The sequence below is a fragment of the Chionomys nivalis genome, chromosome 24 (genome assembly GCF_950005125.1).
Source record: "Chionomys nivalis chromosome 24, mChiNiv1.1, whole genome shotgun sequence".
NCBI classification, from domain to species: Eukaryota; Metazoa; Chordata; class Mammalia; order Rodentia; family Cricetidae; genus Chionomys; species Chionomys nivalis.
Window position 1 is genome coordinate 1,512,796 of NC_080109.1, and position 27,520 is coordinate 1,540,315.

A 27,520-nucleotide genomic window follows, 5' to 3' on the forward strand; every position below is an offset into this window, starting at 1 on the left:
GACCCTTAATCATAGCTTGTTTTCCTCTGTCCTGCCTCTTTCTCAGGAGCAAAGTGGGAAGTCGAAAACCTTCTGGTTTACTGAAAGGTTGTGGCTGCTCAGATGGGGGCTTATGTTGGGGAATTTTATTTTTAAGTGTGTTGCTTTGTTTTATGCTGTGTTTGTTTGACTCTGTGAAGCTGTGACTTTTTGCCTGTCTAAAACACCTAGTGGTCTAATAAAGAGCTGAATAGCGAGGCAGGAGCAAGGATAGGCGGGGCTGGCAGACAGAGGATAAACAGAAGGAGAAACAAGGAAAAGAAGACCAACAAGAGAACAGGGAAGGAGGATGTCAGAGACCAGCCACCCGCCACTCAGCCAGCCACAGAGTAAGAAGGAAAGTAAGATATACAGAAGAAAGAGTTGGGATAATTAGTTAAGAAAAGCTGGCAAGAAACAAGCCAAACTAAGGCCAGGTGTTTGTAACTAAGAGCACGCCTCCGCGTGTGATTTATTTTGGAGCTGAGTGGTGGGCCACCCAAAAGCCAAGAGTAAAACATCGTACAACAGACTCAGGCTACTGTAAAATTGTCTCCGGCTTCAGGTCCTTCCACCCACTCGGTCCATCCTTGCTGAAATGACTGGTGTGGTGTTTCCCCATTAGAACGGGCAGCCACTGAAGCCACCCCTTCTGCCCGCAGAGCTCAGTCACGTGCTCAGGTGCATCTGACAGATGATCGGATCTTCTCCGAGTTCATATGCACACTAAGATGCTTTCAGTCCCCAGCCGACCTTCGCACGGGGGGCGGGGGGGGGGAACCAGGGCTCCCCACTGAGCTCTGGGTACCACTTCCCTCCTGTCAGGGAGAGAGAGCAGAACCTGTGGTGGGGTTTGCCACCTTCCCTTGGTGCCTGTTATGAGTCAGAGTTTTAGGAATCTAAAGACAAACTGTTGAAGCAGTCCTTGCTCTGGTAGCACACATATTGAGGAGGAAGATTAGAGACATTTGTGATGCAAAACTAGTAATGCTCCCGTGTTCACACGATGGAGGGAGAGAAGGGCTCTCCCTTGGAGTAAGGAACCGGGAAACCTCTCCAGAGAATGCGGCGCTTCCACAATAAGGAGCTGTTGGGCAGGGAAGAGGGAAGCCTCGTTCCAGATGGAGGTCGCGGTGGGTTTAAAGGCATAGGGATAAAGAGGGAGATGAGTCAGTATTGGAGAGTTCTGTCAGACAGTCTTGTCAGAAGGAAGAAGCCCTTGGCAGGCTTTTGAGTGAATGACCAGTGTCTAGTATGCCGGGCGGCCTGAGGGTGGGAGGGGAATCTGCCCTGCTCATGACTAGTTCCAATTGTGTTTTATGGTGTCATTTGTGTCATGGTTTTACGGCATTGCAGAGACACTGAATGCTGGGTCTTTGTCATTTCAGGTATCTGATCCCGTGCAATCACATGATGCTGAGCCAAAGGTGGGCTGTGAAGGAAAGAGACTGTTACTCCATGTCCGCGGCCAAGCTGCTTGCCTTGACCCCCGTCTGCTGTGCCAGCGGCATCACCCTGACACTTGGGAACCAAGAAAGGGATTATATTCTCTGGTCAAAGTGCATGCATGATGGCTCAGGTGGGAGCGTGTAGGGAATGATCTTTAAACGTGATGTCAGATCCCTCTCTCTTGGTAGGATGGTATGATGTGTCTCTTTGGGTAGACCAAGCAACTGGAGAGTCAAGGAGTAGTTGGAGCCCTTTCCTGCTTCATACATATAGATTCTATATAGAATCATTTAGATTCTGTGTTAGTGTTCACCAAAGCTCCTGCCTTCACCTAGTCATTCTCACAGGTTTTTATTTAACATGTTCCTTTTAGCAGTACTTTGAATCCAAAAGTGAAAATATGTATTAACATGTCTTCTAAAGCAAAATAAGTTACAGGGGTTGAGTCTATAATCAAGACACACCTGCCTTTTAATTTCCAAAATTCAGAATTCAGATTAAGGATGACTTTCCAAAACTTTTCAGCCACTTTCTCCGGCAGCCATGTTTAAGGATGCAAAGGAAGTAGGGCTGTTGTTTGCGGTGAAGAAACAGACTCAGGGAGAGCGAGGGACTGACTTGTCCCGGCTTATGTAATGGGCAACTTCTCTGATGCCTGTGCTCCATGTCTGCTCCGTACCCTGCTTCTGAAGTTACCACAGACACGCGTCCTAGTGAGGAGGTTACATACTAGCTGGCAGAGTTCCTGCGCAGAGGCCACAGCTAGGATTCTGAGCTTGGCTTTCCCACCTTTTAGGGAAAATTTTGCAGTCATTCTAAATCTTCCCCCCAAAGATTGCTGCTCCCAGGGTAGGCGAGTTCAGGCACACAGAGTTCGTTGGAGGCCTGCCCGGCACGTAGCCACTGCTCAGGGAATATTTCGAGGAGTAGCTTGATGTCTTTTTATTTAAAGCCTATCAGGGAAGCAACACTAACCTTCTGGCAGTAGAACGGTGGGCAGAGAGGTGCCTGTTTCACGGCACTGCGTACATGCTCCTAAAGACTCCAGTCTGGTATAGATTCCATTATGAGGGTCACAGGGCTCACAAAGATGTGGCAGCAGGATGTGGAGAGGGTCTGTGACCCAGCCACAGCAAGCGGGGAACAGTATCCATCATATTGGATCATTGGCATCAACACCAGTGAAAGCACTTACAGTATCTAGATGTTTAAGGCATGGTACACGGCGTATTTCCCTCCACGTCCGAGTCTTTTCTAGACATTCTGTTTGTGGGAAAGTCACAAATGTAAATGCAGGTGTTTTCACAACTATTTCAGGGCTGATGTTGAAACCTGTAGCATGAAGTCAGCTGCTTTTAAACACACAAGGCCTCAGGTTGAAATGACTGTTGTGACTGGCTGTCAGTTGGCTTCAGGAGACCGTCTGGTATTCGCCAGCATCCTGATTGTTGCCAACGAGGTGCTGTGGGTTCACTGCCTTTCCTAGAAACCTAGGATTTTCCTCCCAGAAAACCTGGTTCTCAAACTCACAAGCCATCAGCCTTTCACTCTGTTATCAAAATCAGAACACTTTAAAATTATCGTACCATGTGGCAGGCACCACACTGCCATACCCTGGTCTGCGAAAGGGGCCCTCAGCTCCTGTTTCTCTGATGATTGTCACCAGGGAAGTCAGGATTCCCTTCTTTCAAGTTCCTAGTCTTGTCAATACATGAATTTAAAAATGGATCAAAGGGAACTCAAAGACAATTTTATTAGCATTTGAGAGAGAAGCACCAGGACAGGCAAGCTGTGCATCTTGGCAGATGCTGGGAGGAGGAAGAGAGAGGCCGTGCCTCGTGCCCTCCACGTTAGGGTCCAAGCAAACAGGCAGATTCTGCAGTAGATGAGGACGGGCAGTGGCTGGCACAGGGGTGGCTGGAGGTGGGGTCTCTAGAGGAAGAAAGAGGGAGTCTAGAGAGTCTAGGGAAAGTGTGCCTAGGTTTTAGGTCAGTGTCCAAAAGAAAAATAGACAGAAAAGAAGGAATAGTTAGTTCTCTGAGTAATTCAGAAAAGCTGGTAGGCGTCATAGCAGAGGCCCTGTAAGAGGCTGCACGAGGGAGGGGCTTTTGGGAGGGGTCAGTGCATCATCTCTTTTAGAGGATAATTATTCTTCCCACCCTCTTAGCACATCTTCAGGTGAATCAGCTTTCCTGCAGGACCGACTCTAGACCAGGTGATTGACAGGCCCGGTGATTGACAGGCCCTGCTAGGTTAACTCTTAAGGGAGGAAACGATAGTAGGTAAAGCTCTGTTCTGGAGCAGATCTGAATTTTATGTCTCCACGGGATCAGAGGCACTTGAATTTTTGACCAGGAGACCTGAGGAGTGAACAAGCTGGTGCCTCCCTCTCTAGTGTTGCCAGGAAACGGGAGGTGGGATCCAAGCTGACCATGAGGGAGGGGTCATCTGCATGGGCCTCTCAGGCTGTCTAGTTACCTCACAGGATGACCTAACCGTTTTCTGTTGGCTACAGCCTGCAGCTGGCCATTTTGGTTTTATGTCTTCTGTGAGAGTGGAGTGCCTGTTGCTGTCTCTCCTCTTAGTTCAGTTTCTATTATCAGAAATAACTGAACCAGTCAGTGCTAGACTTCAACTGGTACCGAGTCCCCAACTCATCCCCACCTCTCTTCCTGATGGCTGTTTTTTCCCACACAGGGCCCGAGGAACAGCTGCTGCCAGAAGCACCCTGCCCACCTTCTCCAACCACCCCACTTTCCTCTCCTGCCCCATCAGCCTGCATTGTGGAGTATGGGAAGACCCTGGACATCGGCTACCTGCAGTACCTGTGGGAGGCCCACACCAACATCCTTCACTGTATGAGGGACTGCAGGGTGTGGTCAGCCCTCTATGATGGGGACTCGCCTGACCCTGAGACCTTTCTGCAGAGTCTACCAGCGGAGAGCCGAGAAGGCTCAGCCCACCCAGAGGCCAGACTCCCTCAGCAGCACACCAGGACAGCAGGGCAGGTGAAGGACAAGAACCAGTCGGAGCTGGAATGGGACGACAGCTATGACACCGGTATCTCGTCTGGGGCAGATGTGGGTTCTCCTGGGCCTTACGATGATGTGGAGACTCCAGCCCCACCAGCACCCATGGAGCCCCCCAAACACATCCAAGAGATGAAGAAGAACGCCATCCTCCTCTTCAAAGGCTCCTACATAGAAGAGTCAGACTTCCAGGATGATGTGATGGTGTATAGGCTGTGTGCAGAGAAGGACTCCGAGGACACCAGGGAGCCACAGGGGGTCACGGCCGAGCCACCAGCCAAGACCCAGCCCAAGGCCCAGCCCGAAGAAGACCAGAGTCCCCCCGTGAGCAATGGACCTCTCTTTAGCCCCGATCCTGAGGCAGAGCCACAGCCCGGCCCGGAGAGTTCAGACCTATGTCAGAGCGTGTTCTTAGAAACCATGCAAGAGCGTGACTGTGACGCGGATGCAGCCTTGGACTTAAACTCGGAATCGATAGTACCCGTATCTGAGGCAGAAGTCCAGTCAGACCTGCCGGCCGCCAACACAGAGAGTGATCTCATTGCACAGTACGACAAGATCATTCAAGAACTGGATTCTGGCCCCGAGCGCTTGATGGGCCAGACCATTGCCACGTCTGACCCCCTGCTTCTTACAAACCAGGACAAGAGGCGAGAGGAAGGCAGAGAAGAGGAAGAGGATGACTTCGACTCCCTCATGGCAGCAACTCCTGCTGCAGAGACTGTGCCTTCCCCGTTTGGCATCAGAGAGGACACGGCCTTGCCCGGTCGCCATCCCGCGAGGACTCAAAGCGCCCCGTTCACAGGTGACAGCCTTAAGTTGCTTTGTGGTTTCAGCTTGTGCTGTGTCAAGAAGAAAGTGAGGGTGGTGAGGGTAAGGCCTGTCTGTCTGTCTGTCTGTCCTGCGGGAGTGAAGTATTTTTGCAGGGAGTGACAGGGCAGTCTTGTTTGACCATTCCTATTGGGATGGATTTGTTTGTTTAGCAAGTCAAGGCTTTAGGCTGTGTTCTGTATAAACGTCTCCCGATGTTCATGATAAAGTAATAGGTCTGCCTGGACCACGTAAGAATCTTTATCTAAAGCTGCACTTCCTTGAATCTAATGTGTTTTTTTCCTTAGCACACACTCGTATGCGCGTTGTTAAAAACATACATTTTGCTATTAGAGGGCATGCTCCATGATGGTGATAAGATGGCGACATGTTTGTTCTGTGCTCTGTCCCCAGTGGCCAAGAGGTGACCTCATACTTGAAACACTTGCGGGATGGCAGTTGGGTGAGAAGAAGGCCATTGCCGTTAGTTGGGCTTTTGCCCTAAAGGAAAGGTTTCACACCTGAGAATAAGACGAGATCCACACATGCATTAACCACTTTCCCAAATTCATGTGTTCCGGGGAGAACACTGCCAGCAAGAAGGAGAGTCTGTGTTAGAGGCAAAGGCTAGGAGAGGATCTAAGATGAGCTGATCAGCCGAGGAAGTAGGACAGAAAACATCAACTGTTAAGCAGAAATGTCTGAATCTACCCATAGTAGCACAGAGGGAATTCCCAACATAAGCACCCAGTGTTCCCAGGAAGCTTGGAGTGGGCGGTGTGGGAACAGCAGTACCGGAAGAAGCTAGTGACACCACAGAGGGACAGGCAATGGCCTCAGAGCCACATTCTGGGTGTCCTGACTTTTAATACTTACCACATGCCCCCACAGCCCCTGTGAGGACAGACAGAGGTAGGAAGGGCACTACTGTCATTCTAACTAGTGGCCCTCTCAGAATCAGTTGAGAATTGTCTTCCTGGGCAGTGGGCAGTAGCTAGAGGAGGAAGGAATTGCCCCCACCTTCCAGGATCCCCATAGACAAATACAAAATAGATTGCCCTCCATCCCCACAGAGATCTGTGACTGCAAGGGGGCTCCCTACTCTTCTCCCCCAATATTTATTCATTTACTTACTGATGCCTGAAGATGTATTTAAATAGGGAGAAAGCTTTTAATTCCAAAATTATCAGGCTTGAGCTTCTAGCTAACATTTCAGTGTGAAAAAGTTTTAATTAAAATTCAACCAGTCAGTCAATCAGAAGTTAAAAGGATTAGATCATCTTAGGTTTCCCAGTTGATGGGGAGGGGACAGAGTAAGCTGCCTGTCCTCTTAACATACCCAGCAGGAAGAAGTCCCAACTGTGCCCTGAAACCTTTGTGTAGGACGTCAGGACGAAGTCTGGCTAAAGAAGGCTGCCATTTAGGGTGCTGGAGTGGTCCCATCCCTGGGAGGTCCATAAATCGGGGGAAGGAATACAGCTTGGGGAAAGCATAGAAAACACCACCTTATCACCAACACCCTTTATGTGTGTGTCTTCACCTATCCTTGGCACACACTGCTCACTATAATGAAGATCTTGCCTTTTTCCTTCCTCATTTTGGAACTTGTACATAGTGCCAGGAAACATCTTTCCATGTGTGAGTTCTGTTGTTTCTAAACTTCCAAGTGTGGGCTGAGGTGTTAGATCACCTTCCCTTCTCCACAGGGATCAGCAGCAGAAATTAGTTCTGTTGAGGTGAATTTGCTTTCTAGAAAAATCATAGTATTCTACTTTTTAAATTTCATTTATTCATTGATACACTTTTTATTGATCCTGTAGTATTTGGTGAGCTCTATGCATTGGACCTAAAGAAAAAAAATTAAAAGAATACACAATTGTTTACAAAGGCACCAGCAAAGAACTTTGTTAGCAGTGAGGAATGGGTATCAGTCATCATGTTCCAGACCAGAAGAAGCCCAGCGGAGGGGGAGGCAGTTGTCACAGAACAGGGGTTCTGGGGGTGACTGGGAGAGGGCAGGGTTGTAAGACTTTTCCTGGGGACACAAGATCAAATGTCTGTTTACCCTAGACAGGGCACTAAGGACAGACAAAAGAAACAAATGTATCAAAGTCTAGAGTACTGAACAATGGAGTTGCTGGGGCTCCTTACATGAGCATGTATGAAGGGTTACTTATAAAAGCAATGGGTGACTGAGGAAGCTGCACCATTGAAAATCCTATCGCAGCATGGGCGGTGACTTATAATAAGCCGCATCCCTGGAGGCCCAGCATGATTTGCAGCAGCCATATCAGAGTCTCCTCTCCCCCAGCACTCAGGCTCATGAGTTTTCTGAGCCCTGTAACTTCTGTTAGCTTCTAAGCCTTAGGAGCATTCATCCCAGAACGAAATGGCTGGCAGTAAGCTGGTGCTGCAAACGGAGGTGAAGAGTATGGGTCTCACAGGGCAAGGCGGGAGAGGAAGCCCAGGAGTCGCTGGTCCCTGCTGGGAGAGAGTCTGGGCTAAGATGAAGGGGACCTTGTGCTCCTGGCCAAAGCATTAAAGCTGGACCGTGGCCTGACTGGATCCGAAGGAGACTTAATAGTGGTGTGGAGAGTAGGGTGGGGAGGGGTTGTGGCAGGAGGAACATGGGAAATATGTTGTTGATTAGAATTTAGGCTGTACCCTGCTGTTTATAGAGCCATTTCCACAACCATACTCATCCTTCTGTGCCACACATCCATGCATGTATATACACATACATGTATACATATATATGTATGCACACACCTGAGAATCAAGATAATATGCTGACTAGCAGCCCTGGAAACAGATGGTACAAATTGACACCCTAACGCCTTTATTTCCGAGTTGTGTATATTTAGCATTCTGTCTTTCTTTAAGTGGGATAAATAATTAGCACACTTATTTAGGGTGATTTTACTAAGTAAAGCAGATAAAGGAAAAGTATGTGGAACTCTGGCATCTGAATAGGATGTGCTTAATAAATATTTTCAACAATATCACTTTATCATATACATATAACATTTCTGTAATATACTAGAGTCTCTAACAAGGGTTTCTTCTAGTAGGTGACCTGTTTTTCACTTTTCAGCTTTATACTGTTTTAAAGATGTATGTGTGTCATTTTAATCTCTTAAGACAGAAAGATTGTTGCTAGAGTCCAGACAGGATGTGCAAGGACTGTGCACAAACCAGCAGGTGAGGAGCAGAGATATGGAGGTGGAAATGTAACTGCAGACACCATGTGTACACACTACATAAACCACCCACCACACACATATGCACACACACACCACATACACACATACCACATACATATGTATACACATACCACATACACACACCCACCACACACATATGCACACAGATACCACATACATACATACACACATACATATATACACACACCACATACACACACCACATACACACACCCACCACACACATATGCACACACACATACCACATACATACACACACACCACACACACATACCACATACATACACACATACACATACCACATACACACACCCACCATGCACACACACACATACCACATACATATGTACACATACACAGACCACATGCACACACACACATCACACACACACACTCATCACACACACTCACATTAAGACGTTTCTCAGGTTGGATTTGTGAACAGAACTGAGTCATAGAATCAATGACAAGTTGTTTTCAGAATTGAGAAATGCGAGAACAGACTCACTATGGGCAAAGGACTGAGCATTTGAAGGGAAAGACATGAATGCTAGAAAGGGCAGTGAGGTCCCAGTCTTTCTGAAGATTTAGCTATTTTCTGGGTGTTCTGTCAGTCACCTTTGTGGGGCTGTGATAAAATGTCCAAGGTCACCAACTTTATTTCAGCTCGCTGTTTCAGGGGACTCAGTCCGTTCACTCAGCCCCATTGCCTTTGGTCCAATGATAAGACCGCACAACATAGTATGTTGTATGTAGCCCAGGAGCTTCCCATTTCATGGTATCATGGGAGCAGAAAAGAATAAGATCAGGCACCCAGAATCCTCCGCAAGGGTAGACCCCTGGTGACCCAATTTCCTTCTACTAGGCTCCACTTCCTAATGTTCCACCCTCTTATAACCATGAGGTGGACCAAGCCCTCAATAATTCATGGGCCTTTGGGGGACATTCATGATCCAAACCAGCAGGTGAGGAGCTCACTGTCCTCCCAGGGATAGAGGGGAAAGTATTTGCTCTCCACTTCCCCCGTTTCCTGTGGCTTTCTGAGAGTACTGCAGTCTTCTCATTTTCAGATGCTTATGGTTCCCCTGGAAACTGCTTTTTGCTAAGCAGCTTTCTTTGATGTTCTAGAAACCAGCTCAGAATAAGGTCAGCATTTGGAGTTTAATGTAGATATTTTATTGTTCATGCCTAAGGATATATAGTTAGCATCACTGATGGATCACAGTGGCGGTCTGCTGGCCTTGACTGCATGCACTGTTACTCAGGTGGGACGCTAATAGCACAACCTTATTTTCCACTATGCATGAGATTTGAGCTATCTCATTCCCCCTTGTAGTGATGGGTTTATACATGTCTACCCTCATCACTGATGGCCAGCAACATTCATGTCTGTAGGTGGGATGGCTAGATGCAGACAAGAATATTCTGGGGTCAGTGTAAGTAAGACAGCCACATTAGGAACATGTTTTGTTGAAGGTTCAACGTATTTGTGTCTTTACTAAACAGATTTCCTTTCTCATATGGAAGGAAACAGATAAGGAACCAGAGATGTCAGCAGCTGGGGATAGAGTGAGGGTATGACAGACAGACAGACAGACAGACAGACAGACAGACAGACAGACAGACAGACAAAACTGGTCCAGAGTAGAAGAGGGTAAGGAAAGCAATTTAGAAAGACAGAAGTGTGCTGTGGTGACTCAAGAACCCTAGTGACATCTCTGGGGTTCTTAAAGGGACAACCATTAGTTGCTTTCAAACTGAGATTCCAGTCTGTGGGGTTTCTGGGTACGTTTGGTAGATTCCCCCTCACGTTTCTTTGGCAAGATTCTCCAAGGCTCATCACTCCCCTTAGGGTTCATCACCCACTCAGCCCAGAAAGTGGTGAAGAGTTCTGCTAACCCTTCCCAGGGACGGTGTGGCATGTGAAGGGATGGCCCCTCCCAGGGCCTCTTACAGACCCTGACATGGGATCACTGCCTTGTTCCATGGCTCACTGCTGTCAGCGCTGAGCTGTCTGCTCGCACTTCCCAGAGAGCCTGAGTCCTTATATGGGATTTTGCCCCTAGCTGCTGGCAGACTTCTGCATGAAGCATCTGGAAGTGTGTTTGTGTTAGATGCACTAATGTTGGTGAAGTCTTCATAAGGCGTGTTTATCTGTCAAGGGTCATGTGCATGTCTTATAAATATGCCTGGGCTTAGTGGCATCATCAACTGCTCCACTGGGGGAGATACAGAAGTCTCATCGATCTTGCTTAATGGAACACATTTATGGTAAAAATTTAACACATCTTCCAAGTAATTTTATTAATTCCAGATTTATTATTTTTTTGTTTTTCTTGCCCTCAGTAAGTCAACACATAAACCACATTAACTTGCTACCAACGTGAGGCAGAAACAGCTTCTTTTTGCTAATAGATATATTTTATGAACTGCTTTTATAATTCTACGGCTCTGATTTTGAGACCTCTGTGTTACACCAGGACCACGTTTCCTGAGACAGATCCCTTCTCTCTCTCTGGTCTGAAATAGGAAATGCAGATACTGGGTTGTTAGAACAGTCAGGCCTCCACCCAGGGCCTCTGCGCTCACCACTGTCCCCCTTCCCACTCTTCCGCGCTCTGACACCGAGGCAGAGCCTCTCTCAGGTGTGTGGATAGGATAGACAGTCCCAGGTCACACCTTGATATTTGGTAACACTGTTTTGTACTTTCCACTAACACGGAGACTTGTGGCTACAACACTTTCAGTGGCCTCTTACATCTGCATGCAGTCCACAACACCCAGAAATAGTGAATTTCTCATTTTGAACATTAACGGAACAAAAAGCCAGTATAGAAAGGCATTTTTAATCTTTAAATATTATTTGTTGTCTGAGCATTTTAAAGTTTTTTTTTTATGGCTTTCAAAGTATTAAGGTGGCTGTAGAGTCAGGATGTCAGGTGTCACTCACAGGGAGAAGCAGATGGGTGTCTTCTGTGTTGGTGGTTTGGGACTGTGGCCCCGGTGATTCTGCGGCTTTAAGACTTGTCCCACATCCCCAGCCCTGACACTGTGTCCTCTCTGCAGGTCCATTCATCAGTGTGGTCCTGTCGAAGCTGGAGAACATGCTGGAGAACTCTCTGCATGTCAACTTGCTTCTAATTGGCATCATCACCCAGCTGGCCAGCTACCCGCAGCCACTCCTGCGCTCCTTCCTCCTCAACACCAACATGGTCTTCCAGCCTAGCGTCCGCTCTCTCTACCAGGTATGCTATAGACACACCTGCGCCTTTTTCTCTTTCCTTTACACTCATGATTTTGTTAGTTTTCATAATTCCCACATCCCAATTAATTTGCTTTCCTTCCCTGTCCCATTAAGCTGATTGTGTCGGTTATTCTAGACAAACTGCAAAGCTTCATTTAGTTTGATGTTTTGAGGGTGTCTTACCAAGAACACACACACAGTTAAAAACAAGAAAGCAAGCGTCTGATACTGTAACAATCCTTGTAATGAGGGCTGGATCCAAAAGATACATAGCCGTGGAGCAATAGCATCACTCATGTGGTTTTTGACAGGTCCTTGCTTCTGTGAAAAACAAGATCGAGCAGTTTGCTTCCATGGAGAGAGACTTCCCAGGGCTCCTCCTCCAAGCCCAGCAGTACCTGCTTTTCCGGGTGGACATGTCTGATGTGACCCCTGCAGCATTCACCAAAGGTCAGGCAGCTTTCTCCACTGTATCCATCCTACCCTGCCCCCACTCCCCCACATTCTGGGTTGTGTTTGTCGGTGTTGTTTGCTTGGCATCTGAGCCCTACAAGCATCAAAGAATGTTTTTATTTGTGTCCATCTTAGAACAAACTTCTTCTCAGATCTGAAGGGCTTCCTGGCCCACACTGCCCATACCCTCCCTCGAGGATCTGGCTGGCCATTCATTTTCCTTGTTGAGGTGGTTTGGGGAAGGCACTGGTGTGTGAGATGTTGTTAAACTCCAGTAAATCACAGTACCTGTGGAGCACAGAGAGGCATTATGTGGACTCCTTGGAACCATCTTTTGGCCATCCCTGGCCTGCAGATGCCATCTGTTCTCTTTATTATATTTTCAGAGCATCTTGCACCAAAAAATAAATGTGCTTTAGGACTCCAGGAGGTGGACGCTGTCCCCAGCCTGATTCCTGACAGGCTAGGGACTGTCACTCCCCTGGGGAGGTGTTAGGTGGGTCATGGCAGGACAGAGAGAAGGTGGGTGGCGGGGAGGTGTGGAGGAGGAGAGCTGAGAATAGCTCTGCTGGCCCCTGGGCCTGGCGAGCACTGCTGCTGCTTGGCTTTGTTTCCGTTCTGGTTAGACAAATCTGATGGCCATTGTCTTCTGGGCTGTGACACAGGCCCTGGTGAGCACAGATGAGCACATGTCCAATATGGCTCTGGCTGTTCCACAGCTGTCCAGGTTGGAACAAGGCTTCCACGGGGCAGGTGAGCAATGAGGAGACTTGGTGAGAGGCAGAAACATAACTCTGGGGGAAAGTTACACCATTAAAACAAGCTGAAAAGAACCAGAACCGTGCAGCTACTGGATCGGGTCTCTGTGTGTTTGCTGTTTGATCTTGGTCATTTTGCTTCACTGGGTCTTAATGTTTAGCTAATTTTAGAGGTGGGGCTCTGGATGAAACCAACGGCCCCCAGCATATTCAGCAAACAGTCTGCCACTCAGCAACATCTCCTGTTCTTCCCTTGACTCTTAAAGGAAGGGTTTGTTCACCTCTTTCTGGCCACAGCAATATCTCTGCTTGTGGTGAACTACTGGGGTATGACAGCAGATTTCAAAAGGCCACTGGTAAAGTGACAGGTCAGGGTTTAGGTTGTTAGACTTTGGAAGGGGAAGGCAAGGCTGAGGGAGGGCAGGATGTCTGCATTGGGGGAGGATGGAATCCAGGCCCCGAGGGAGCTTGTGCTGTTGTTCACCTGGTGGGAGAATGAGCCTCATTTGCCCTTGTGTTTGACAGGTCACTGTCAGAGCTTAGTGGCTTCAGTCATGGCTGTCTCTGATTGTGCGTGAGTGCACGTACACTTGGACCTGGGTGTGTGGATGTACCCTGAACGCAGCCCACTCGTGCACCTGTGCACCACCATCAGGGTGTCTCAGACGGTCCCACACGTCTGCCTGTTGAGTGGGGTGATAGCATGTTTCTTACCACTCAGCACCTTAGCGCCAGCAACATACGTGACTAAGGAGCTCAAGGACTGAGAGTGGGGTTGTAGCAAATCCCTGAGGCTGAGAGCTCACTCAAGGCCAAGCCTGCTGCTTTGGGTTGGCTAAAGTGAGCCTCTGGGTGCTCAGGAAAGGCGGTAAGGTGTTGTAATACGAGCGGCAGGGCTGCGTCTCCGGCACCCGGCCGCCCACATGGCTAGCTTATGCCCTGAAATAATTACACGGAAACTGTATTCTTTTAATCACTGCCTGGCCCATTAGTTCCGGCCTCTTATTGGCTAGCTCTTACATATTGATCTAACCCATTTCTAATATTCTGTGTAGTACCATGAGCTGGCTTACCAGGGAGATCTTAACCTGCGTCTGTCTGGAGTGGGAGAATCATGGCGACTCCCTACTCGGCTTCTTTCTCCCAGCATTCTGTTCTATCTACTCCGCCTACCTAATTTTCTGTCCTATTAAAGGGGCCAAGGCAGTTTCTTTATTACTTAACCAATGAAACAACAGATAGAAAGATGACCCACCTCCATCAGTAAGGAATGGTGGTCTACGCAGTCCACTGGACAGAAGTGGCTCCGTCTCCTGGCTTCAGGTCTGTCTTCACTTGTTGTATAGTTTGTAAGGTGCTTTCCTAGACAGTCACGTTCTACTGCTAAACAGCACTGTGATGTGGACAGGGATTACAGTGGCTCCATCTTGGCACATGAAATGGCGGTCAGAGGTCTGAGGCTCAAGTATCTGAGAGTATCCCGCCTCATTCACAGAGACAAGGGGTTACGTGTAAACACACACACACACACACACACGCACACACGCACACACGTATCTATAGGAGACACTACAATGAACTGCAGCCAGCATATGTGGAGTGGGCAGGGCTGATGTCACTTGAACCAGGGCTTGATCCTGGATCACCTTGATTGGCAGCTGTGGTTAGGGAATGTGTGCCCGTGAACTTCTTACCATAGAAGGTCATCACATTGGTCAGCGGGCATTAATGTTTTTAAGATCCCAACAATTGGGGGATTGATTTGTAGGAAGCTTCCCTTGAGAAGAAAACTTTCCTCTTTTAATTGGGTTTGTCTTAGTTTGCCTACTGTTGCTGTGATGAGACACCACGACCAAAAGCAATCTGGGGCAGAAAGAGTTTATTCCAATCACACTTCCAGATCACAGTCCATCTTCAAAGGAAGCCAGGGCAGGAACCTGGAGGTAAGAAGTGATGCAGACACCATGGAGGGCTGCTGCTTACTGCCTTGCTCCTCATGGCTTCACTCAGGACCAGCAGCCCAGGGATGGCCCTGTCCACAGTGAACTGGGCCCTCCCACATCAAGCATCAATTGAGAGACCGCACCATGGGCATTTTCTCAGTCGAGGTTCCCTATTCCAAGGTGACATAAAAGCAGTCAGCAGAGCGGCTCATATTTACTTTCTAATGGCTCTTAGGTTAGTCAAGCCACCCTCTCCACCACAACAGAAATCCAAACCACAGAGAGATAGCTTCCCATCACCGAGAACAGAGCTGGCTTCTGATGTCGTTGTGATATAATTGCCATATGTGGGTTTTGTTCTCACAGGTAAAAGGCCACATATTTGGGTCTCTAGCTCTGCATGCTGTGCCCTCTGCCCAGTCCTGCTGCCAGATAAACAGACAGCATTTTCCCTCCTCTGGGTCAGCCTTGAACACCTTCCATAGCAGCTTTTCAGATCTCAGACACCATTTCAGAGCCCAGCCCTGGTCCTGATGTTGATCTGCACTTCTTCACCTTGCCTCTCCCTTTGGGTGTGTGCATGCAGTTGGGCCAGAGCGGTTCCACTGTTCAGCTTCCGCATTCCCTTCCCTTCCTGGTGTCCCCTCAGGAAACCAGGCTCCTCATCGATGTTCCCAACAGCAGAAGTAAAGAGGACACAGCACAGAGAATTCCCTGTGCTGGCTACACAGACCAGATCATTGGCTACTGAGGTTTAGCTACTGTTTCAGGTTTAAAAAGAAGGAAGGAGGGAGGGAGGGCTATTCAAATACTTTAAAATTACACAACAATAGTGCTGGGCTCTGCCTTACATTCAGAACCTTTAACTGAGCTTTGATGTTAGCCCATTTTACAGAGAAGGAAAAGGACCGGGGTGATCACTCAAGTCTGCTTACTGTGATGCACTGAAAGGCCATTTCCTGGTGGCAGGTCAGCTCAGGCCCACCCCAGTGGCTGCTGAAACTGCCCGAAGGAGTCCCCGCAAGTTTCTAGACCTCTCTGCTACTTTTCTGCCTCATGAGGAAAGGTTCTTGGATTCAAGCCGGCAGATAAACCTTAGCAGGGACACTTCTAATTCACAAGCCATACTAGGTAAACACCCACAGAAAGTCTGGCTTAGAGGTGGGGAGAGAGAGCTGGAAATGAGGAATGCCAGGCTCTCTGGAGGAGTGTGAAGGAATGTGGGTCATTCCCTTCATCGCTCATGGTGCACAGCATTCCTGGTCTCCAGCAATAGACTGGCCCAGGAGGGCTTGACGCTGGGAGACACTGAGGCACAGCACAAGTAAAGGAGCAGTGTGTGGCTGAAGAGCCGAGCCGGCCTCCGGCACGAGGGGCAGGAACCCAAGCAGAGGGGCCTTGAGAGATTGTGGAGCAGCAACCGAACGGGCTGTGGGGAGTTGGCGGCCGCTGAGGTCCTCCATATGCAGGCCAGTGGCCCCTGTGTACTGGATGCCCAGTGGCTCACCCAATCCTCAGAGGCATTCCGTGAGCTTCTGAAAGTGCAGACAGAGATGGAGCCACTCGCGTGGGGTGACCCAGTCAGTAGGTGGGAGGGGTCGCCAAGGCTGCCCTTTGGACCGACATTGCTCACACTCTGGTTCAGGCTCCTGCCTTGGCACGTGAAGGATTTCTGGTGAGAGGTAGTGGGGGGACAGATTCTCAACGTTCCCAGTTCTGTGACACGAACTGTGATAAGCTTTAATCCAAAGGGATATTTAAAGCAGCAAAGTGGAGGGTTTTTTTTAACACTAAAGACTATAGTAGTGAGATGTGGAAAGTCCTATAAATGTCAAGATTTTTTTAGTGCTGTCGTTAAGCAACACTGAGAAGTGTTGAAAAATGGGGCTGAATTCTAAAAAGCAGCCAAAATAATGAAGAGCTTGAATATAGAGATTTAGAAGGAATAATGAGATCATTTGGGTAGGGGGCAGAAGATGGCATAAACAATTCCTACAAATATAGGAGGGCTGGAGAGCTCAGGAATTAAGTCAGGGATATCGGGCCATTTTAATTACCAGGACTGTTTGGTATGAAAATGCAAATCAGTTGGATACGTTAGAACTTGGGCTCCATCACTGCTCTGTAAATGCTGGCCCCCAATCCTTTGTTGCCCTAGATCCTGATGGCCACACGAGATTCTTAGGCTGGGCCTCACATCATTTCTTTAGTTCTGGTCTGGAGGACTCGCTCACCCTTGCGTTTGGAGGACCCAGCAAGAAGGAGCTGAGGTTTCTGGGAAGCCCTTGAGGTCATAGCAGCAGCTGAAGAATACAAGAGCTTAAGGAGTGACCTGGTGACCAGGACTCCCCTGCACTAGGGTGTTAGCCGAGCAGAGGGGCCACAGAGGTCCTTGGTAAATTCCCCATGAGTCCATTCTCCACTCAGCTGACACCAGTGGTAGCAGGTACTGTTGGAAGTCAGCCTCTGTCTGTCTATCTATCATTTGTCATCTACTGATCTGTCTGTCCTTTTGTCAGTCTGTCTGTCCCTCCATCCAATCAGGGTTTTGCTCTGTCGCTCAGGCTGATCACATGATCCTTAATCTTTGACCTCACAGATAGCCAAGTCTTCAGGGTGCCAGCACAGTGTCTGGCTGGGAGTTTGTCAATCCTGTGTTCTTGCACAGCTATGCATGAGGTTCCCTGTACAGGATTTTAGGTAAACAGTCCTGTATGACAAGCTGAGTGCTAGCTGTTATCTGCTGGACAAACTTGCCATGGAGCACGTGTGGGCTGCCCTCAGACCTGGGCAGCTGAGGAGCTGCATCCAGGATTCTTCTCCTCTCACAAACATTACGCAACAGTTCCTAGACTCTTCCTTTCTGCTTTCAGATCCCACTCAAGAGGTCTCCAGGACAGAAAGTGACAAGACCCTAACGGATGACCCCCCACGCGTGTTTCAGCCCTTCCTGGGCAACAGAACAAAGGTGGCTGGGGCACCCCCAAACCTGCCTCTGCCAGTGAAGAACACCATGCTGGCTGCCGCTCTCTTTCCAGAGTTCCTGAAGGAGCTGGCAGCCTTGGCCCAAGAACACTCAATTCTGTGTTACAAAATCCTCGGGGACTTCGAGGACTCCTGCTGTTAACTTTTTATACTACTATTTTAATAGATACTCGGTTTTATAAGGTTATAGCATCAACTGAATGTTAAATGCAAAGCTGCTTATCAAAAACTGTCCACTTTGATACTTCCTGACAATACTTGATTTGTAGCCGGGTCTCCCTTTGTTATACGGAATGTAAGTCTCTGAGCTGGCTGCCCCGTGGTGGGTCTTCCTGTTGAGTTTTTCCTCTTTACCAGGTTTATAGTTGCTCTTCCATCCCTGGAGCTTGTAGCTCACACAGCGCCGAGCACGCAGAGGTTCTGTGATCTCTGGACGCCGTGATGGGGGTCAGCTTTTCAGCAGCCTCAAGGAAGCTCCTCCATGGGCATGCGCATGCCTGCCCTCTCTACCCTCTGAAAAATGCAAGAGGAGCATGGAGCTCCGCCTGCCACACAGGTACACCTCATCTGCTGCTTCGAATGTTACTTCTAGGACTTGCAGTCTCTCCACACGTATTGCCTTATATTGTGGGAAAATCCCCTAGCCCCAGCTGTCTGCCCAAAAAATTTGCACAGAAAGAATTTGGAATGTGGGGAGTTTTTATCTTGTTGCTTGAGAGCTTGCTCTATCAAGACCAAAACACAAGACAGCCTTAATTTAGTACAATTTGCACAAAATGAAGCATACCTATGCAAACCCTGGACCTCAGGCATGTGATCAGGTGAACAGAGTGTGGTATCATATACTAAAAAGCCAACCATTATTATTTGTTTTATGAAAAGAAACATTAACTTGTGAAGCTATAGAGTACTTGGGGGGGGGTGGCAGAGTTTGAAGTGCAAAAGATAAAATTATACTAACTGAAACCTGTAGAAACACTGGTAGTTATTTCATTTTGCTATCTGGAGGCAAGGATGGAAATGCATACGGATCCCAGGGAGCTGGTGAAGCTGGGTGCCTGCTGGGGACCTACAGCTTCGATTGAGGAGGCCCTATGGAACGAATGCCCAGGTCTGCCCTGGGCTGGGTGAGTGTGTCACAGGCTAAACAGGAGCCTGATACCTGGCCATGGAACATTGCTGACTTCATGTCTGTACTGAAGAGCGGTCTGCCTAGTCATGGTGCAGTGGCCATCGTGTGGGAGGCACAGTAAACTGGCCTGCTCCTGCCTTCCTGATGCGTGCTCACAGGTCTCCACTAGAAAGGGCGTGGCTTCTGTGAGAGCAACTGCTACCCCTTCACACACCACTTTGTCTGGTTATCTGTGCTTGCCACGCCACTGAATGCTGAAGCCATATCTGCAAATGGAGTTCTTGTGGTTTTATGACTATAAATATCGGTTTTCATGTCCACATTTCTTATTCCTTAAGAAAAAATAAAATTGCTAGGCAAGCATGCTGCTCCCTAGCTACACTCTATACCTCTTCTACAAATTAATTATACACCCTCTGTGGCAGGTGCCTGTGGGAAAGTGACTTTGGGTGTCACCCCCCCACCACCCCGAGGTACTGATACACACTATGGTAAAAGGGGGGACAGAGATGACTGCCTTGAGTATCATGTGAAAGGGAAGGAAATCAGATTACCTGGTGTAGGATGTTGATAGCAAACTCACTTGACAACTCTAACTCCATCTGTTTGAGTCCTTACAGACTTCCCTAAGAGGACTGTGCTCAGTCTGACAAAATGGAAGTCAGAAACCTGAGCTGGGAATGGAGCACTGAGCACCTCAAAGCCCGTGCAGTTGAGCTAAGTAGCCAGGGATGGTGTGGATGCCGCTCTCGGCAGGCAGGTGATGACAGGAGCCCTCTCTCTGGGAAGGAGCAGCCGTGAGGTAGGTTATTTTAGTCCCAAAGTTCACAGCTGAACCTTTTTATTCTCTTTTTTGGTAATACATTTTGGGAGAATTTTTAAAGCTATCTGACATGTTTAAAATATGGTCCCGGGACTATGTCCTCGTCCCTGTGACAGGTGTCATCAGCTGCCATGCTTGAGGGGCAACAGACCCTGGACTGGCGTCACTGAGTCTATCTGACAGACCACAGAGGGTTCCTGGAACATCACAGCATTAGCCTAGATCTATAATTCAGAGTCTGATTTAAGGTCTACACTGAAGAAATTTATGGTTCAAAATACACGAGCACACAGGGATAGTTAAAACTGATTTTGAAAATCGTCAGGTAAATGTAAAAATTTGAACAAAGAAAATCCAGTGTAGTTTCAGTTTAAAACACATTTTCATGGGATGAATTACAATCTCCCAGATATGATGTGCAGTTGCAAGAAGAACTAATTAAAGGTGGTTTTATTATTGAACTCTTCCTTTCCGTGGCAGAGCCACTGTGGGGTTGCCCCCATTTGGTTTAGTATCATTGTGGAAAGTGCGGTGACCCGCCGAGAGTGGCGCTGATGTCTGGTGTGTGACGCGGTCCTTGGTGACAAGGAATGGCCCTGAGCCAGTGTCCTTTATTTGGGTTAGATGTGGTGCTTAGTTTTTAGCCCATCAAGATGTCCTGAGGCGGGGTGTTGTCAGCCTGTGAACAGAATCTAGAAACAGGAGCTGTGAATGGTTTGGGTTGCTCCAGTTTGGGCAGCGAGCGTCTGCATCCTGGCTGTCACGTGCGTTTGCTTCGAGCTCCATTTAGAGGTCTAAAGTTGTGATGTGGCTACCCAAACAGGATTAGCGTATGCCAGGTGGCTCTCAGTAGGGAAGTCTGGCCAGCGTGGTGGGGCATGTCACAGCATGATGTTAAATATGACCATGCTCCAATTCTCACGTAAGGGTAGTCTAGTTCAGTTGTTGATTAGCAGCTATGTGTTTGCAGAGATGGCTGTCAAGCCTGCCATCTTTACGAAATGCAGGGCAGCTATTACAGCACACACCACTTCAGGTCACTGGCCCAGGACAGCCTAATGTACAGTCTGCTGCAAACTTCGTCAGTTCTGCAGTTGGCTTTTCCTGAGGCCACAACAGCTTTAAACCGTTAGGGAGATATCTTAGCCCCTTTTTATTTTAGCTACCAGACTGTGAGTCACTAATCCTCATCACACACTCGTGTGAGCTTGCAACAACTTGTCAAGGGTGTGTACTCTACCCATACGTCTGTCAAGGAGAGACATTTGAAGAGAATGGAACTGGCTTTCTTTTCTTTCTTTCTTTCTTTCTTTCTTTCTTTCTTTCTTTCTTTCTTTCTTTCTTTCTTTCTTTCAACTGTCATAAACCTAATGCTTCACAAAAAGCTCTTGGAGGACTCAGAATGGCTTCTGGGATAATTCTGCCTCAGCACATCTCCTTACATCCAGGCATTTATTAGTCCATTACTTGTTTTGGAGGACAGATTATCTCGGCAGGCAGAGGGCTTCATCAAGAGATTTTCTGTAAGGCTCTTTAGGGGGAAAGCACTATGGGCGAGGGAGAGGAAGGCAGGGCGAGTCAGTGTCTGTGATTCCTCTGCGGAGTCTGCCTGCTGATGTGGATAAGGTCTTGTCTTTGAAGATGTGAGTTAACCCTGGCCACAGGATTTTGTCCCCATATTCATTTCAGGGTTCTTTTATGGCGTTTTTAGATGAGCTGTGTCACTTCAGAACCTGAAAGGTGATGGAAATGCTCAGAGCAGGGCATTAATTTCACTGAGCTGGGGCCACACAAGTCTGTCCTTAGTACGTCAAGGGATATTTTACTGGGACAAGTCTGTACAAGGACCACCAACAGCTAGGCCTCTCTTGCCCCTGTGGACATTTTACATGGGATCTGGTGCTGATGAACTTTTTAAAGATTCCTGTTCAACCATGACCTGGGGAGCAGTGAGAGGACTTCATGCAGTGCCTTCTGCTTCCTCACCGATGGGAAAGCAGCTCCCAGGTACCTCTGTCTAGAACCTGCCAAAGCAGCCCAGTGGCCACATCCACACTGTGTGGCAATGGGAAAATTACATGACCTTCTAGATTGACTGTTTTCCTTTCGTTACTCTTTGGAGTCCGTGCAACGGTGATGACTAAATTCAATATAAACGGTGGGCCGTGCCACAGGCTACAGTACCGGAATGACCGGCTGGAAGAGGCGCATGCTCAAGCCTTTCCTGGCTATTTAAGAGGGGCATGGACGGTACTCACCTCAGTAGAATACTGGTGGTTTTCTATCCGTGCCTTGAGAGAAATGAACGGAAGCTCTACTCATCTATAGGCCTAGCAAGTGCAGAAGGCTGGCATTGGACAGAGATGACCCAGAATGTAACTAGCAGCCCGTTTTACAAAGGGAGGGGTGCAGGAAGCTGCATTTGTGATGAACGTACATTCTGTTAGCGTCCCACGGAGACCATCCGCAAGCCATGGTTTGGGCCTAGAGCAGGCCCAGGAGGCTGGGGAATCGTCAGTTCCCAGCACTTTCCCCTCCCAGTCACGGCTTCCGAGTCACACATCCAGCTGCAGGTGTGTGGGTTCCACTGACAGATAGCAGTAGCCTCGGCTATGGTGCCAATTCATATATTTTAATGAGATTTCCCCTAACTAGTCCAGACTACACTCACGCCTGTGCAAGAAAGGAAAGTCCTCGTCAGGTTCCAGGCAGAGCTGGCCTTGGCTTTTCCTTGGTAGCTGTGCTGTGCGTGACCTCTTAAAGCCTGGTTTGGGTTAAAGACAACAAGGGGACGTGGCGGTTGTCAGAGCTAGATGGCGTTTCCTCCGGGAATACTCACTCCGTGTACTTTTCAGTTGACAAAATCGTTTTTGGAAACTACTTCTACCTACCACCCATCGAAGTGAGCCCAGGACGTCAGCTTCATCACTGTTTCCTGCAAGGGTTGATGATCAAGGCAGAACCTTTGGTAAAAATGGAAGTTGTAAGACTGAACCTTACGTTCTTTATGAAATAAAGGTTCGGCCGGATTCAGATCTGAGCGTTCTGGCCACGGGAACTCAGACTTGGAGAGCGACAGGGGTCCCATTTCTCTCTTACAGGGAGGTTAGCAGAAAGCACTTTAACAGCCAGGATCAGGGCAACACAATGTGGGGCACATGGCTTCCTGGGTGAGTAACATTCTAAACTTCATCTCCTGCTTGTCAGAAACAAGCCACAGAATTGGTGTCCACTCAATCTCAGCTTTTGGCTGGGCAAGGGGTCACTTTCCTTCACTCCTCCGTCGTGAAGCCATCACTCTGCTGTTCTCCCCTGTTCCTCGGCTGCCCCTGGATGATGGCCCCCAGCAATGATCTTACCAAGTTAGAGAATCCCAAGGTTCACCACCACTTTGCTGTCAGTTTGACAAGTAGTTCTAAAAACATTTGAAAAACTAGTCATTAGAAGGGGGGTGGAGTTCTGGGGTACCAGACATGTAAGAAACAGGGCGCCCAGACTCCAGAGAGGGAGGAATAGGGTAGAAGCAATGGGCCTTCATCACCACTGTCAGCTGTACTTCAAGAGTTAAAGGTCAAGATTATGATTTATTAGTTTATAATCTTATTCTTTCGAGGTAAAAAACTTAATGTTTCAGATCTCTCTTCTGATCTTTTTTTGGGCCTAAAGCATCGCGTTGTAAACTATACAGTCTCTAGAGTGGAAGTTAATTTTTATGTGCTATTTCAGCATATACTTTGTTCATTAAATTTATCTGAAGACGTCTGTGTCGCTTTAGTTCACTGGGAGCTAACAGTGCAGCAGGGCCTGCACTCGCCCAGGTGAGCGGGCACCAACACCCACCTTCCCACCTCGTGCCTGAGCAGCGTTACGCGGCGTCTGTTTGTTCTGCTGTGGTTTCCTCTCCACAAGACCACTTTCAGGTCTGCACACACACTGTATCCACCCAGCCGTCTGTCTGCCGGCCTTCAGTGCTTGACTCCTGGGAAGCCTTCACTGGCCTCTGCGGCTGAGACAGCTTTATTGTGAGGTCTACTTCACAGCAGACCAAGTTCCTCCTTCAGTCACTGCTGCCGCCATCACAGAACCATTTCTTCCAGCTCCCTCCCAGGCCACTGGGTCTCAGAGGACACACACAGGCGTCCAGGAACTGAGAGACACAAACTGTACCCACACCAACAGCGGCTTTCATGGGCTCCTGTTCTCAGGGCCACACTGTCCTCCCTCGGGTAGAGGGACCTCACCACGTCTCACAATGACAGCTTCTTCTCCAATATTTCCTTTATCAGAGCTGGATCTGCTCGGCTTAGACTTGCTTTCCGGACCAACCCAATCAGCTTATTTATAGCTTTGGGGTTCCTTTTCTTCACATCCATCACCTGTGAAAACAGAAGAAGGTAGGAGGTGAAAATAAAGACACTCAACCAAGAATCTGCAAGGTTGCCACTGATTGCAAATTAAATTCATGTTCTTTCTTCCCTTCATGTAAGATGTAAAATGAGGAGGGGATTACATTCTGAGGTCTTTCTATGCTCCTGTCAGAAAGGACCTGGTTCCTCTGCTTCTGCTTAGAGAGAACAAGGGAGCCGTGGTCACAAATGATCTCCTCTGGGGTGGGCGCGGCTGAGCCAGGCATCTGTGGTGAGCATTGGGTCTAATCAGGCAGGGGAGCCTCTCAAGTTTTCTAGTGCCGCTGGGCAGGTGCCCCGGCTCCCTGCCAACAAGAACTGCTCCTTAGAAAACAAACCTTTGGGATGGCAGCTCGCTCAGAGAGGGCTATAGCAGGTAGGGGGTGGTAAGGGCAGGAGGGGCTGAGCAACATCAAATAACGGTGGTGTTGCCTCCCTCCGCAAGGGTCCTGATTGGCAGGGAGTGTGCCTGAGTGCCGTAGGGTGAGTCTGAAACCAAGTGTGTCCTTATCAGCCGCTGCAGATGGGGCAGGAAGATGGGGACCGCGGGGATGGTATGGGTTCATCTTCCTTATCAAGGGCTCTTTACTGAGCCGTCAGTGTCCCTGCACGCTGACAGGCGGTGTGCATTATTCTGAAAGAGATACTAGTAATTTTTCCCCACTGAAAAATATCCCTCCAGACAATATGATTAGACCTGGGGTGGGCTGGGAGGAGGGAGATCTGCAACTTGGCACGGTTTTCCTATCTTATGCAAAGAACACAAAATGACTTGGTTTTCAGCCATGTTTCTGTCAAAGGATCTCTCTGTAATTTACAGATCATTTTCCTCTCTGCATCTTCCCTCCTTCACAGGCTGTAGCCCTGAAGCATTTCCTAGCCTTCCCTCACTGCAGCAGGTCCTCTTGAGGAAGTGGATTCCCTCACTACAGCAGGTCCTCTTGAGGAAGTGCAGGTGGCCACACAGATCGTAAATAACAGCTCTGGGAGGGTGACAGACCACTTGAGTTAAGACTTGGACTTGCTAGTGTCTGTCTAGAGTAGCGCCATAGAGCGCAAACACCAGTGAGGTACTTTCCTCACAGGAACAAGAGTCTGGGCTTTCATCTGGTTTTCCCTCTTTGGACTTCTAAGTGCTGACACAAAAGGAGGTACTGACAGGGCAGGGGCTGCACAGGAAGACCTTGTCCCCAGTGGAGATAGTCACCGTTTGGGGGTGTCCATCTATGGTGGCCTGGCAGAGCTGTTCCAGGGCCTCGCGGTCCTGCATCAGTTCCAGCTGTTGTTCTGACACGATCTGTGCTGCTGTCTTCCCCTGGCCCTTCCACAGCTCCTCAAACACCTGCAGGTGGAGGAGAGAGGAGGAGAGGTGAGGACCCGTACTTCCGTCACCTCCAGGTGCCTCTGGTGCTGCAGCACCGGGAAGGGAGTGGCAGAGTCAATTGGCACCTTGCCAAGTGGTCTGGCCCAGGGAGGAGCCACCATCCCTCCCATAACCTTCCCCGAGGGCTGGGAGCTTCTCCTTCAGCAAACCAAGTCTCTCCTGGGGTTGGCCACTCCCTCCTGGGGAGGATGAGGACTCAGGCCGGCCAGGTGTGTCCATTTGATGACTCAAGCCAGGCAACCTTCCTCCTAGAGGGCTGGTGATGGATCTGTCTTGAGTCCACTAAACTAAGGAGGTGACGTTTCCTAAGGGACAGGCCACACAAGCAGCAGGAGAGGCCGCCCCTGCACAGTCCAGAGCAGCCTCCTAGGAAGCAGGGCTGCAGGAGGCAGGAAAGTGACCTTCGAATAAAGACAGAAAATTACAAACAAATCCCAGCTCGCAGGCTCTGGCCTCCCTTCCTTGTGTCCTGTGGGAGAGCAGAGCCCAGTCTGACGGGAAGAACTAACGTCAGTGCTTTGCTTATTGTTCTACTTAAACAACAGACCCCCAAAGGAATGAAACTTGGGGAAAAGGCAAAAATTGTGGAAGGCATTTGCTGCTCAGGTTGTTTTTTACGTCTAAGAGAGGATGCAGGGCCGTCTCAGTTTGACTCCTGCCCTCAGCCTGCAACCATAAGACACGGGGACACTCCCTGTCTCCATGGTGCCACTGTGCAGCCGCTCCCTCCAGGGAAGGCCGTTCTTCAGTAACCAGCACACGCATTGCCCTGAGTGCATCAGTAGGACTGCCGTCCCCAGTGAGAACAGAGAACAGCCGGGATCTGTACTGTGACGTAGGAGGCGCCATGCCTCTGGTCAGCTGGCCAGACTCCTGTACTGATGGGAAAAGGATGCCTGTGGGGTAAGTCCCACTGTGAGTGTGTGTGGGCACCTCTCTGGGCACCTCCACCTAGTCCTAGTGACCCAGGAAAAATAAGAAATGTGAACCACAGGCCTTCAAATGACATAAGATATTCAGTGAAAACATGGAACACAAATCTCCAAATTTAATTCCTAAGGAAATAACCCTGACCAGGAGAGAGCTATGAGAGGTTTGTCTGCTTTTTCATGTGGTTTACCTGGATGCGAGGCTGCTCAGAGCAAGTCTGGGAGCTATCCTGCCCCATCCCTGAAACATTTTTGTTGACTTAAGGCTACAGGAGCTGGGAGAATGGCTCAGTGGGTACAGAGAGCTTGCTGTGTAAGTGTGGGGACCTAAGACTGGTCTCAGCTCTGGGCAGGTGAAGACAGGAAGCTCTCTGAAGCTTGCTGGCCAGCCAGAAAGCTGCAGGTTCTGTGGGGTCCTTGTCTCAAGAACTAAGGCAGAGGAAATAGAGGAATGTGTGTCCAGCCCTTCTATCACAGAAGTACTTATATTAATAAAAGCTAATGTCGACCAGCTACATTTTTACCATGACTTGGTGAAATTAGGCCTTCAGGCCATCTGCACAGACTTCTCAAGTCCCTCGCTCAGGCATCCACAATCAGAAGAGAAGGCGAAGCTCAAGCCAGCTCAGCCCCACCAAAGGCTGTGCTCAGAGAGCCGGGGCAGCTAGTTCCTGGTAAGTAGGCAGAGCTGCTTAGCAGACAGAACCCACTGCTGTCCACTTCAAAGATTAGTGGCACTGGGCCCGATTCAGCAGGCTCCAGTGTCTAACTTTTGCTCCTTCCTATTTAGGCTCCTGGATGAGCCCTCAGGAAGGAAAGCAGAGGGGCCTAGCCCTGCTGTCCCGACGGCCCAGGCTCCAGTTGCAGCATAACCCTCAGCTACTGTCTGCTCACACTCTGAGAAGTGTTACCTCAGGTAGTAAGTAGTCACCG

At 48.8% G+C, this 27,520-nt stretch overlaps 2 protein-coding genes across 3 annotated transcripts in view; one reads left to right on the plus strand and one right to left on the minus strand.

The window, feature by feature from the left end:
• Fhip1a (FHF complex subunit HOOK interacting protein 1A) overlaps positions 1–20,220 on the plus strand; it is a 202,380-nt gene extending 182,160 nt beyond the window's left edge. For both annotated transcript variants that reach the window (XM_057757374.1, XM_057757373.1), the window contains 5 exons: positions 1,407–1,597; positions 4,165–5,301; positions 11,597–11,775; positions 12,086–12,224; positions 17,802–20,220. In XM_057757374.1, the coding sequence (XP_057613357.1) occupies positions 1,407–1,597; positions 4,165–5,301; positions 11,597–11,775; positions 12,086–12,224; positions 17,802–18,055 (1,900 nt within the window). In that variant the 3' untranslated portion in view covers positions 18,056–20,220. The remainder of the gene's footprint in view (positions 1–1,406; positions 1,598–4,164; positions 5,302–11,596; positions 11,776–12,085; positions 12,225–17,801) is intronic.
• Positions 20,221–22,421: 2,201 nt separating this feature from the next.
• Gatb (glutamyl-tRNA amidotransferase subunit B) overlaps positions 22,422–27,520 on the minus strand; it is a 64,294-nt gene continuing 59,195 nt past the window's right edge. Inside the window, exons 12-13 of the mRNA XM_057757375.1 lie at positions 25,482–25,616; positions 22,422–24,244 (exon numbers count right to left, since the gene is read on the minus strand). Of these exons, the coding sequence (XP_057613358.1) occupies positions 24,116–24,244; positions 25,482–25,616 (264 nt within the window). The 3' untranslated portion in view covers positions 22,422–24,115. The remainder of the gene's footprint in view (positions 24,245–25,481; positions 25,617–27,520) is intronic.